This window comes from Anas acuta, chromosome 20 (genome assembly GCF_963932015.1).
Source record: "Anas acuta chromosome 20, bAnaAcu1.1, whole genome shotgun sequence".
In the NCBI taxonomy this organism is placed as follows: domain Eukaryota; kingdom Metazoa; phylum Chordata; class Aves; order Anseriformes; family Anatidae; genus Anas; species Anas acuta.
In genome coordinates, this window is record NC_088998.1 from 926,314 (window position 1) to 940,629 (window position 14,316).

Genomic DNA, 14,316 nt, shown 5'->3' on the forward strand with positions numbered 1-14,316 from the left:
TGGTCCCATACAGACACAGTGCATTAGAATCCTGGCGTCAGTCATTGAGGACGTTTGCCATTTAGATGTTTGCCATTTATTTAACTGGTTACATAAATAAGATTCCATCAACTCCTTGCTGTAGTGTAAGATAATTTGCACCTATGGATGACAAATTGCCAACATTTTCAAATGTACTATATGTAAGGGAGGGCAGCTCACTTTTATGTCTACTGTTTGGTAGATCTCTGAATATTCTCTGAAGTAGCACAACATCCCTAGAATTTTAGTGTGACTTGGGTTATATATTTGCTATGAATTATGAGCAAGCATCTCACCCCTGGTCACCGAGAGAATGAGACTTATGAGCTCACAGTGTTTGATTTTCATGGTAAGAAATTTTAAAATAAATAAGTAATCTCATTTTCACAGCTGGTGAAGGAGAGGAGATTAGCTATAGCCTCTCCCAGTGCTGAACACGGGAAACAGCTGGCTGCAAAGCTCATCTGCTACATTCTCATGCAAGACCAGAGTAGGCAGGATAGCTTCAAAACAGGGGCCACTTTTCTAGGTGCTGTATCCCCCTGCCCTTCTCTCAAGTCACACATGCCAAGTGAAGGGCAGATTGCTGCCAACCATTAGCTGGCAAAAGGGATGGATGGATGGAGAGCCACCGCTCACAATGAATGCCCAAAAAACAAGTAATGTTGTTTCAAACTCCAGCGCTTTTTCTGAGCATTAATTTTGGAATAGTTTAGGATTTAACATCTGAGGAACTCATGGACAGTTCACCCTGTGCAAACACGAGCACAGAAACTAGCACAGGAAGCTTTCAGATCTAGCAACAAAAGGCCATTTGGCTCAAGGTCAGAAAAAGTGGCAGCACTGTATCACCACTTCACTGTTCCAGACATCTTGCAAAATAGGGAATTATCTGCTGACAGTCCTAAAAACACTAATTGACTTTAACCTTACTCAACACTGTATTCCGGTTATTGCCCCAAGAAGAAGAGTCATTTTGCTGTTCTACATCGCCCTGCTCTGCTCCATGGGAGAAGGAATTTCATAGCAAAGTCCACGCAAACACAAGTATAGTTCCTGGATCAAAATACCTTGAAATAACTTTTTAAACAATGTACCAACGGGTTAGCTCTGCTGCAGTTGAAATATTTCTTGCAAAAATACTCCAGATGTTAGAGTCACCAAGCATGCCTGTGCTTTCTGAGCTCTAACTGTTCAGAAACACCCATAACATTCCATCATTCCTCCGTACACACCTCAGCTATCCCAGCCTTTCCTTGCCAAGATATGACTGTCACCTGTGGGTGGCATCAGGGCCTCAGAGCTTCCCAAGCAGCCGGCTGCTCACATAGACAGGCACAGCTGCAATGTGGAACAGACCAGATCCGAAGGGGTGTGGGTGACTCCACATGGGCACTTTTGCACTAATCAGCCAAGCGGAGACTGGAAGGGCACAATTGCAAGATCACTCCAGAAACAGCCATGAGAACACAGCGTGCTAAAAGAGGTGCAGCAAAGCACCTGACCCTCCCTTTCCTTTTTAAATCAGGAAACTTCAGGTAACCAGAACATAGCTGGCTGGCGCAACTCAGAAGGGAGTGCTCCCCAGCAGGTCCCATGTTGTACTGCCAACCTCACGTGAGTATCTCCGGTGCTGTCTGACATCTAAAGCAGTCAGATGCGACATTTGCTATCAGGATTGCTTCTCTACTATGCTTCCTATGCATGTTACTGATCTGTGTGTGCTTGCTTTTTAAAAGCTTGGCAGATGATTGAAAAATGCCTTCCATGCTTTTTAGTCTCAAAATGATAATTTCCTGCAGAATTTCCAGGTAAGCATCAACATTCAAAAAGCCCCTTGTGCTGCTGGCCAAGTGCTCTCTGCAGCCACTGGCAGGAAGATGTTGACTGTTCTGTGGTTGCTGTACCCAATTCTACTATCTTTATGCTAATTAAGACTATGAAAAACATTAAGTATGCAAAAATGGAAGCAGTGAGTACATAGCAAAGCAGACAGCTGGCTCATGCCCTGCCTGTTTTTCCCCTGCATATCTACCATCAATATCCTACACACCTTCTCCTCTGCTTGTGAAGACAGGCACTCTCTCCCCTGCGTGTTTCCATGCAGCTCACAGAATCAGTTAGGCAAGCTAATGAATAGCAACACAGCTGGCACTGTGCAGGAAGAGTGCTCTTCCCCTCCTGCCCCCGAGGCACCTATGCTTGGAGGAGAGGCACAAATGTAGCTCTCCTTCTGGGCTAGACAGGCTTGCCAACAGGCAGTTGATGAGGGCACTTTCCCTAGGGTATGAGGACGTTTTCATCCCTTTGCTTTCCCTCCAGCCTCCTCTGCCTGCCCGCAGCTGCCATTGCTGCCTGCTCAGCCACAGCCTGGCCAGCAGATGTGCAGCACAGGAGCTGGCAAGGAGAAGGGGGCAAAAACAGTTTGCTACAGGGCTGAAAACAGGTTCTGTTGGCCCCACAATTAACTACAGAGCTTCTGCCTTTTGTAGGAGCAACCAGAATCACAGTTTCGCTTGTCCTACTGGGCAGGAACAGGAAATTTCTGTACTTGTACTCCTCTGGGAAACCAAAAAGAAATACTAACCCAGAAATATCTATTGTCCACTACACTGAATGTGATGTGACCAGCACCACTGAACAAGGAGGGACTGGACTTTGACCACGCTCTTAATATCTACATAATTTAAGGTTTTGTTTGTTTGTTTGTTTGTTATGGATGCAGCACAGAATTAAACAAAAATGAGTTTTAAACCCATGTAAGCTTTCACCCTCTTTTGACTTAAAATTGAAGTATTTATCGAAAAGTACTGATTGAGAGCTTGTTCAGTCTTTCAGGAGTTTTGGTTCCCATTCCCCCAGGTGATCAGAGGTCACACTGCATCCCACCCTTTGCTTCCTACTCAGTGCAATGCATCTTTAACGCTGTGTCGCCAGGCAGAGTTTAGGAGATAGAAACTCTCTGTGAGGCTGAACCAGAATATGAATGGGACATACAACACAAACACTCTCTCCAGTTCTGCAAGGTGCCACCTAATAGATACATATTTTTTTTTGGTCAAACGTGACAGGTCATAGGTGAAAATTGGAACGAGAAGCCAAATCTTTCCCTCATGTAAAGCCCAGTCTTTATCTTTTTACCAAAAAAAGATAAAGTCAGCTTTGTTTTTTGCACTGAAAAGCAACACATGCCCAGAGATTCCTCCTTTGTAACTTTTCTTTTGTTCAGTGCAGCCATGCTGCTAGCAGTGTGAAGCAGAAGCCTATCTGAACATATGATTAGTTTGTTTTCCTCCAGATGCATGGGTACAGATTCTGATTGCTTTAATGTGGTGCCAAAGACAGTAATCTCTGATAGCAATAAGAGTCAGGGTTGATAACAGGCAAGTTTAAGCACTACCTGTGTGATAATTACATAGCTATCAAAACTGAATAAGCTGGAAGCAATCAGGAAAATATGAAGTTTGCAATAGTTTGAAAAAGCAAAGATAACCTCCTGCCATAGTCCATCATCCAGTTGAGCTCTGTGTAGTTCATAAGGGAGCTTTCTTACTAGGCACCAAACTTTTCTGAGAGTATCTATTCCCAAGCCTCATGTCTCCAGAAGTGACTGACATGATCTGCAATTGTGTGTTAATTAGGAGTTTTTTCCCACTGTCTATCACAGCGCTGGCAGAAACCCCTTCACTGCATACACCAAAGTACAGCCACTTGTGACAGAGATGTCTGTTACACCACTGTGGCCAATTCCATCTCAGGTCTTGATCCTGCAAGATACCTGCACTTGTGCTGGCCTCGAAGCCTGTGATAATCAAAGGGAACCCACAAAAAAGCTTGAAAGTTCCTACAGTGGATAAGATCACTGAGATCGAGAGGCAAGGCCCCTTCTTTTTTCACAAAGTCTGGCCTTCTGCATGGGTACAATAAACTAAACATCGAAGCTGCATATTCAACACTGAATATGCTCAGTAGATTTAACAGTTACCATGAAGGGATGATGGACATCTTATCAACCACCTCTGTCTTAAAAAAACGTCTTCATGCTTTTGCACTGTCCTTTTTCCTTCTACACCTCATGGAAGAGAGAAGAAACATCTCATGCTTAAAATGCAGCCATATCTAGTGTGCACGGATACTGCATAAGATCTCAAGATCTCATCATTAGCGATTGGACTATCTTGTTACCACTCAGAGGCCCACACTGATCAAATGGGTTTTCATGGGCAGAATTTGCTGACAGTCAGAAATCCTTAATGGCTGCAGAATTCAAACTAAGGGAGTTATAGAAAAGGAGCCAACACTCACCATAAAGTTGCAATTCCACGGGAATGTTATGGGCATATAAATTGTCACTAATGGCACGTCACCATGGAATTTCTTAACAATTCACTGTCACATATGTATTTATTGTAGTATCAGGCCGAAACACAGTTGCCTGAACTCTCCTGTTTATACACCAAGAAAAAAAATACTGCTCCTTTCTTCCTGTGTCATTAAAACTATTCATATCCTACAGTACAAGTTGTAGAAGTCATGGTATCTAACAGTCACATAATAAACCTGTTGAAAATTATCAGCGGAGCATGTAGGGGAAATCTAACATTTGTCCAGTTTTATTCATACAACTTGTTAGCTGCCTGAAGAAAATTTCATTTTTTCCTCCTTGTAATTAAGCAATCTCAATACTTGTAGGGTTTACTTACAAATCAGTGCATGGAAGTACAAGAATGTACTTGATAACCTCATCTAAATGCTAGAGTTAAACTAGAGCATTTTTAAAGACATAACAGGAATTCAAAAACATTTTTTCTTTCTTGATCTTTCCTGTACAGACTATTTTGCTATATGAGTACAAAATTATGAGGAAGTGCAAAATTGTAATTGCTGGACTCCAATGTCCAGTTGTATATTTTGAACATTCTAAAAATAATTTCCAAAGCAAATAAAACCTGAGAAAATGGGAGAAGAAAATCCGTACTCACCTGAACATGATCTGTCCAGTTCTCCTGAGTCATGGTTTTCTGAAAAGACAAATTACTCGTCAGCCACCTTAGATAAGGAAGAATGTTACATATAACAAGCTGAAAAAGTTCTTAGACACTTGCATCAACTGTGATTGAGGAATGCATACTGGAATGCTCTGGAAACCTGTGATTCTCCTATGTCACCAACCAGGGAGGGCATGGCAGAGAAACACAGCTTAGATCAAGTAATTTGGACAACTGTTTAGGCTACAGCACACAAGACAAAAATTCATATGTAATCAAAGTACACAGGCAACACAGATCCTCACCTAGATCCCCCAAACACTCCTTGTTACCTGGAGCTGGGACTCATTCGCAAAAAAAATTAATAAAAATCACATTAACAAGATTCTGCAATGTGCAGCAGAATTTCTGAAGGCCTCAAAGCTTGAGTAGTGCTTTTGCAATGAAAGAGACATTGCTAAGCAAAGCTGAAATAGGCCATGCTCTGGTGGAACATGTGGATCGCTGCTGTTGCCTCCACCTCAGGAGACTTGCAATGTGTCTGCAGACTGTTCACCACAGCAGCTAGCCCAACAGAGAGCTATCCCCATAGACTCCAGTAAGGAAATGATCTCAGGGATTATCCGCAAGGCTCTAGAATATATAAAGACAAACTCTTCTCCACAGCCAAGTCATGAAAAATCCTCTGGAATCATGAGGCCTGGGAAAGGAAACTGATAAGTTAATATTCTGATTCAAATGCATTTCAGAGCCAACCTTGGGAGAAACTTGGGATGGGACCTACTCTCCACTCTGCCAAGAATGCAAGCTGCAAGAGACCGATCAGCCTTCCAGGCCAGAGTCTCACCCCCCACTTCTGGAAGAGGTAACAGTGACTACCAGTGCCACTTTTATGGAAAGGTACAGAAGCAAACAGGGAGTAAAAGAGCCTCAGAGAAAACATCTCAGAGATATACAAGCATGTAATCTAAATACTACTGAGATAAAGTAGCCATTTGACCAGGCCTCATACACAGCTGAGAATGGTAAACACAGAACACCAAAGAGCTCTCAGAAGGGATGGTGTCCAGTAACAGCTGCCAAATGTACCTTAATGGAATTAACTGGCCAGCTTGGATACTTTAAACCATGCATAAACTCCAAAACAAAGGAAATGGAAGGCCAGGGAGAGCAGAACATGAGATAAAGAATTCATTTCACTCCACTAAATAAATACACCTGGAGCAATGCTTTCTTCTCTCTCACTGTGAAAGCACCCTAAAATGATGCCATCCAACATTAAAGCCTTGAGCTGAAGGACACTGAAACACTCAAGCCTCCCCAGGTCTTGTGTCAATGGATCTGGAAGGCTGGAAAGGCAGATCAGAGCCCTCACTGGTGGATCAGGAGGTCCTGAAAGCAGAGCTGCCAGTGCCAGAATGGTGTCATCAGATCACTACCACTCAACCCCATCTTTGCATCCAAAGTAAACATCAAACAAATCCTCTTTTGAACAAAAGAACAGGAACTGTTGAAGGAGGTATCTCATTTCCTGAAAACTGAATCTCTGAAGACTGGATTAATAGTACCATATATAGGGACACCTGAACAACCTGCTGGGCTTCTGAAATCTTTGTTTAAAAGCTTCTTGTATCTACAGGGAGTAAGCTCTCTATGAACTGCAGATGAAATACTGCTCCATTAAAATGTTTGGCAAATACATCTTGGTAATTCAAAATTCATGAAATGAGAACATTTCTCTGTGCTGTTCAGTACCCTGTGGTCCCTCTCTTTCACAGCCCAATTAATATACCTGGATACAACACCTGCAAGCAAGCTGTTTTTTTCAGAAGAGGAAGAACAAAAACTTATTCTCAGCTGGAACTATCTGTCTTCAGGCACAGGATGATGCTGAATGCCAGACAATCGAGAAAAGCACCAACTGCCTTGTTAACAAGAAGAGAAATGTGCTTCCCACTGCAGTGTGCTCAAGAACATCCAAAGGGCATTGATTTGGCTCAGTACATTCATGAGAGGGGAGGAGAAAGCATTGTCAAGTAATTCAGCAATGAACTGCCAAGTCAAACTCCAAGCTGCCTCCTAGAAACCTGCTCCACAGAAAAAAATAACGGCATCTTCCTATTTCCACAAGCCCTCAGTGTCAGGACAAGCACTACTGTATTTGGAAAGAAGACTAAGAAATTGGACAAAAATAAAGTTAGTTCAGAGATTTGCTTAGGAGCTGAAAGTACTCCCATTTTGCTCATCAGTAACAGGGCTGTTGGCACACAAAGCGTCTGTGGCAGGTTGTGGCATAACTATCACAGCCAGGCCACCAATACCAAGTCAAAGTAGTGGCTACAAACAGCCCAGCAATGCAGAGTGCTTAAATAACTCAGTTCTTAAAAATAATAATAGTGATAATAGTAATAAAAAAAAAAATCTCTATCCGATATGCTCCCTATTTATTTGAGATGACTGAAACTGGACACATGGAGATTCCACCCTGACCTATGTATATCCCAGTGTACATGTCCCAGATAGCTGCTAAAGATGCTGAAGTGGAAAAGCATCCAGCTCTGTGCAACTGTAACACCCAGTCATTAGAATACGAATGGACACACAAATTATTCAGTCACAGAAAGTACAGATCCAGTGGTGTACCCAATATATAGAGAGCTTGTTTATGTAAATCAATATATCTCTATTATATCAGTTATTCGAAATGCAAAAATAAATAAGAAAACTCATTCACACCCATGCCACATAATAAAGAAACGTACCTCAACAAACCTCTTGTAAAAGAGATAATTCAGAGTTCTTAAGTGCCGCTGATTTATGACATTAGGGCAGAGAGCTAAAAGAAGGAAAATGACATTTAAGTATACAACATAGCTGAACTTCCGTTAAATTTTACTGTCTAGACATTACATTTTTCCTTCCCCAAGTTTGAACTCAGTAAATGGAAGGCAGGATGCCATCAAACTTAGAACAATGAGGGACAGACACACACATTGTCAGCTTATCTAAACTATAAACTGTTATTTACACTTTCAACCACGATTACCAATGCTAATCCTTGGCTACTGATATCTCTGGTTCTACCACCCCTGAATTATAAAATCCACTTGCTGGTTCAATATCCTTCAGTCAATGACTTCACACCTTTAATTACATTGCATCCTCATACACCCTCGGTCTCTAAAGGCTGCAATAATTTTGATTTAAATGGAAGTTGTGCTGTTAGTCCTTTGAAGTAGTTTTGAACATGTTACTCAGGATTTACACTTGTGCCTATGGTTTATCCAATAAAATATATATCCATGAAAGAGACTCCATATCCATACAAAAAGGGAGGTGACAATTGTTTTGCTGAGCTAGCATGCAACAGTTTTTATTTTTATTCCTGCCATCTTCATTAGATATGCCTTATTACAACTGCAGAAAACAAGATCTTTACATAGCACCTTGTTTTGAAATCCAATGCAACAAGAGATAAATGTAGAAGATAAAATAGATTAAATAGGATTAGCATATGTATCTGTCAGTTCTTGCTAAATGCTGGTATGCATGTACATGGAAAGATGTAACCAAAGCCTTCATTGGAGTTTCAGTGGCTAAAACCATCTTGCTGGTGGCCAGAAAAAGCAGGATCAACATTCAGAAACAGTAACAGAAAACAGTAAAGTGAAAATTCCCTGCAGCCTCACTTGCATTCAGCAGACACCAGGAGAAACCAGTGCTACTGATTCAGAGGGCCTCAGAGCACAGGACTCTCCTTGTCTCATGTGGCATGCCCAGAGGACTGCAAATGGAGAGAATGAGGAAAGATCAAATGAAGAAAGATCCTTGAATATCAGACTCTGGAATCAGAATTAAAGTGCCAAGACCGAGAAACACAGATACTCTGGAATATTTTAAAAGAAACTAGTGACATTTTCTATTCTGATGGAGAATGAAACTGAATTTGAATCCATTTTCTGTATTTTATTATAAACAACAGAGAGCAACTTGAAAACATGAGGATGAACGCTAACTTGGTAAGACAGACAATGAATTGAAGAGTTCAAAGGAAGAACAGCAAAATAAAAACAAAATGGACTTCAATAAACTCAGAGAACTGGAAATAATTTATAATGTGGAAATAGTTTATAAGGGGAAAAGAAGGTAAGAAGAGCTGGCAATGATAAAACTGGAAGTGAACTAAGAAACTAACTTTGGTAAATATGAAGCTTTTATTGACCGCAGATACAATAAGAAAATACACAGAAAGTGGAACTGAATTAGACACATACAAAAGAAGAACACAAACACAAAAAGTCAGAAAACCCGAAGTTAACTATGAGATACATCTATTAAAAGCCACAAAGGCAGGAAAAAAATCATTCTGAAAATATTTTTGTAGAAAGAGGAAGACCGGGGAAAGTGCTACTTAGTCACTTGATAGAAAAGGAAAACTGGTGAATTAGGGCACGAAGAATGAAAATGATTACAATACTTGCTTTTTTTCACTTTTCATTAGAGAAGGTCCAACTAGAGGTGCTAACTGAAAAAGAGCAACAAATGGATTATATTTGAGGTTAGAGAAGGAACAATCAGGTTAGCATGTGCGCTCAGCTCAGATGCAGTATATGCTTCCAAATCACAGGCCTCATGTAACCCATCCATGATTGTGTAAGGGTCACCTTTGAGAAGATGTGAAGCACAGGGAAGAAAGTTGAAAAAAGTGCAAACAACCACAGTACTATAAAAGTACTATACAACTGTAAGTACAAATAACTACTACAAAAAAGTACAAACCACTAGAGTACTATAATTTCCAAATATAGTACAACTGTATTTGGAAAAGTAAAAATATTTTCTAGACATATGCTGTAACAAACGTATTATCTGTGAGCACCTAGAAAATGCGATTTGTTACAGATTTTGCACTGTCCAAAAAAACCCAAACCCACAAACAGTGTCATGTCAGTCCTTCTGATACTCTTCTGTGACTCAATAAGCTGTGTCCTAGATAAAGATGAAGCAGCAGTTGTTGCTCATCTTTATTACAGTAATGTTTTCAATACAGTCAAATGCAACATTCTGAGGGCTTTCAAGACCTCCACATTCACAGTAGATAAAGCTGGAACTTAATTTATAGCAACAGAAACTCCAGTTAACATTTTGGAGGAAAAAAAAATCTAACAGTAAGGCTAAAGAAGAACTATCATAGGTTGCGTAGGAGGTTGTAAACTTTCTATCTTGGAGGTCTTTAACAATACGTTACACATCTTATATAGAAATAACAGAAGGAAAGCTCCTTTGGCTTTGGGGCAGGAAGGGAGAAACAGGTGGCCTGCAGAATCTTTGCCAAATCTTTTCACTGCAGTTTCATGACTATCTGTGCTTTACACTTGCAGAAATCAAAGCACCTCAGAGAAGAGCAACTTACCCAAGATCACACAACTCATTAAGATTGGGCAGGAATCTGAACTCAAGTCTCCTGAGTGAAAACCAGTGTTTTGTTTGCAGAACCAAAAGATAACAACCTAAGTTTTTCAGAACAGAAACCATCGTTCTATTCAGTGTCTGTATTGTGGAGGGCTTGGGAATCATGACTGGGTTGTGGGGCACCAATGGAATACAAACAGTATAATACAGGGAAAGCAACTCTTGGCCATGTGTTAATTCTTAACCTGGCATCTCCACCACAATAGTGCTGCACCTGAACTACAGTTCACATCTGGAACTAACTCTGAAGCAAAAATTCCATTCTGCTGCCAGCCATTAGCAGAGAATTAGTGACTATTAACAACAGAGAGGAAGTAAAAATGAAATCCATTTGTCACACAGAGAACGAAACCATTAATACACACCTATTCCACTCATGTAACAGCAGTAATGTGTCTTCTGGGGACATGGTGCAATACATTTTTAGGTGTGGTGTGTGGCTGTTGCTCCCAGGTCACAAATGACTCCTCCTGAGCTGGGATGGAGACCTGATCCTCTTGTTATACTGAGATCCTGACTTCCATTCACAGTGAGATTTCTTTACCCTGCCCTGGCAGAACAGAAGGTCCCACACAAAGCACACTTTGTTTTGGGACAAAGTAAAGCAGCCTTGGTTTAATAAAATCAGAGTACCTGAAATGTTAGAGGCTTTTGCCCTGATATTGCTAAGGACTGCTGGGGAATCTGATGAGGAGTGAACAGTGCATTCATCTCAGTATACTATGATGAGGTTATTCCCTAAGTGCAAATTACTGGAGGGTAGGGCAGGCCTCAAGAAAACCTCTTTTTGTTGTAGCCTCAAAGATAAATTGTCTCTCATAATATGCTCTGTGCCACTACGATCAAGGAAAGTGGTCCTTAGAAGAGAAAGTGAAACAGCAGAAGCTCCAGACTGGCCCCAAACTGTTGAGGTACCTGCTAGCTTTGCTGTTTGGAGCATTGGCTGACTCTGAAGGAAGAACAGTGAGCATAGCAAATAGGTTTCAATCTATGCCTAAAGGAAAAAATGCTCTAGTGTAGTCTTTACACACATCTGCATATGACAAATTCAGGCTTAGAACTACAAGGGTGGTATGACTTTTCCAATAGAAAGCTTGGAGCTGCTGGACAGCTTGTCTTGTCACAAGCAGATCATCTTCTACTACTTGTATTTCAGCAGGGAATGATGCTTTTGAGAAGGTAAGGGCCAAGAATGGACCCCTGGATGTTCACTCCTCTTCTCCTTTAACAGCTTGACTCCACAGCCACTTCAACCTCAGGAGCAGAAGGCTCCTACCTTCTAATGTCTAAGCCTAGAGGTGTTCCTTAGTCACACTGTTATACAGAAATGTGCTGGCGTGTAACTCAAGAGCTAAATAAAAAACTTTGAAGGGACATCACCATGGAATGGGGAGGGGAGGGAAGGGGGGGGCAACAACCCTTGTAAAGCATATGGAAGGGAAAGGAATAATCTTCTGCTCTTACAAAGGACAAGGTAAAAACATTTGAACTATCCTCCTTCCAAAGGCTTTCTTGTAGAGTTTTAACAGTCATTCCTCTATCTGGCACAGCATCTTTTAAAAGTGCTTAGTGCAGTGAACCCATGGGTCCCTGAGGGGCTCTCCCTGGTGACTGCTGACACCCTGCTTTCAGCTCTGGCAGACCTGGAGAAACCTGGGGACAGTTGTGCCTTACCTGAGCAAATGCAATGACTGCTGAGCAGCCCTCGTCTGCCCTCTGCTGCCCCAACACTATCAGAGTGATAACACTATCACACAAGACAGCTTTGGGGCTCCATTTAGAAAATTCACACTGAATCTAAAATAAATGTTAAACCAAGAGGAAAAACCTGGTGACCAAATGAAGAACAGCATTTCTTTAGGTTTATACTAAAAACACTTTCTAAAGACTATAGTAAGAACACATTCATAGCATTCAGGAATTAAGGTGCTTAAGCAACTTATTATGCTGCTATAAAACAACTTTTAATTGTACATTCAATTACCCTCTCTTTTCCATCAACACCACTAATATCTGCTTTATTGTGCCATGAGTACTAAGGCCCAGGAAATAAAGACAGTTGTACTTCATGGTCTTGAGACTTGAGGGTCTATTCCCTCACCTCTGAGAACTGTTTTGACTAAAAGTTTTATTTGTAAATTTATGTTGATCTCACAAGGTCTCCAACGAGTATTATGTAATTAGACTGCCCTAGGTACAAGGCTTGTTAAACCAGTGCATAAACTGATCCATGTGTTAGAAAAGACTATAAAACTATTTCCTCAATCATTGCCATTTCTGCCCAACCTCTTACTTCCCCAGTAAAGCTAATTATATGAAATCCATGCATAGTTTATTGGGACACCTCTGGGACTCAAAAGAAAATCTTCCACTGCTTTGTGTGTTAGCAGGAATGCTAACATTCTCTTGTCAGAAAAAGAAACAGTGGACTAATCTAAGATGATGGCTTATTTTTTCTGAGGCTCCAGACCTTTTGTTTTTATTGGGCCACTTTTTATCTGGCTCTGAAATTTAAGACTGGCTGTTCCAAGTGTTTCAAACTTAGATGTTGATCAACACACACCTAAGTTCTGCTTAGGAGTCAGTGAAACTTTCTAAGTGGACAACAGTGAGCTCTTGGGTAGCAAAATATGAAAGTAGATTTGGAACTACAATAACTAAGTCACGTATAAGCTTGCCTTCTCATACCAAGAAACCCTCTCCTCCTCCAGCCTTTCTCACCAAAAGCCACTTCCCTCTGCTGCTGCTGCTCTCAGCCTCTTACAGTGAGTAGGAGTCATGAGAGAAAAGGAGACAGAAAGCAGCAGAAGACTGCGGCATCAAGCAAGCCTGCAACCAGGTTAGGTAACAAGAAGTGTGAGTTTCACCCTGCTGCTATAATTTGGTGGAACTGCTCAGAACAAGAACAATTGGGTTTTTAAATCTGTACATTTTACCTAGTCTGCTTCCTTTTTGAACTCTCTTTCATCACTGTTAGATTTACTTCCACTAAAGAAAAGAGAGGAAAAAGGAGGGGAGAAGGGAAAACTGCCACCATTTTCCAATTCAGTTCAACACAAACCAGCACTAAGGCAGAAATTCCTCTGCAGGGATTAAAAGCTTTCAAAGCATTTCAGAGGAGACTGAGGCCAACCTTTTAGTAAAGTGCTGCTTTGAATTACATGTGATATTAGGTAAAAAAATGAACATCTACTTTCATATATGTCTATGAGTGAGAATCAGCCAACCTTGGCTTTAGCTGGCCCAGCTCTGGCATGTTTTCTAAATTGGTAGCACACATCCCATTTCCCGTGAATAGACGGGTCAGTCTTCTCTAGCACCTGACTTATCTTACATTGTAGGCATTGAATTTGGCATAGGATAAAACACCCTCTGGAAGCGTTGCGAGGAATAGGAGAGACTCTTGTTCTGTGTATCTCAAGGGAGCTCCTCACCCATGAACCTACTGTGGAGGTCAAGTGACAGTTTGGCATTATTACTGGCAGCAACTATATCTGAGACATCACCACCAAGCTAAGACACGCTGGTACATACTCTTCTTTCTCATTCGGCTAGATTTTTTGTAAAACTTTCTCAGGATTTTGCATGTGAACAAAATTTCACATGCATTTCATGTTTACAGGTAACACCATACCCTTGGTGAATCTTTCAAAAAGAAAGGGGAAAAACCCGATGTTTTTACAGATCATAAAGGACAATACAGCCTACTGAATGACCAGTCTTACAAAGGAGAAAAAATTACTGAAGACTAGTAAACTCCAGGGAAAGATTTAGATGTTAAATAAATTATGCCCTTGTGCCTCAGATTTCACACCAATGTGCTAAGTTTAATTTT

The 14,316-nt window shown here is 41.0% G+C and overlaps 1 protein-coding gene across 32 annotated transcripts in view; it reads right to left on the bottom strand.

Moving 5' to 3' along the window:
* Positions 1-14,316, bottom strand: part of EXD3 (exonuclease 3'-5' domain containing 3) — a 296,432-nt gene that overhangs the window by 169,379 nt on the left and 112,737 nt on the right. For all 32 annotated transcript variants that reach the window (XM_068657208.1, XM_068657236.1, XM_068657217.1 and 29 more), the window contains 2 exons: positions 7,772-7,845; positions 5,004-5,042 (listed from right to left, as the gene is read on the bottom strand). In XM_068657208.1, the coding sequence (XP_068513309.1) occupies positions 5,004-5,042; positions 7,772-7,845 (113 nt within the window). The remainder of the gene's footprint in view (positions 1-5,003; positions 5,043-7,771; positions 7,846-14,316) is intronic.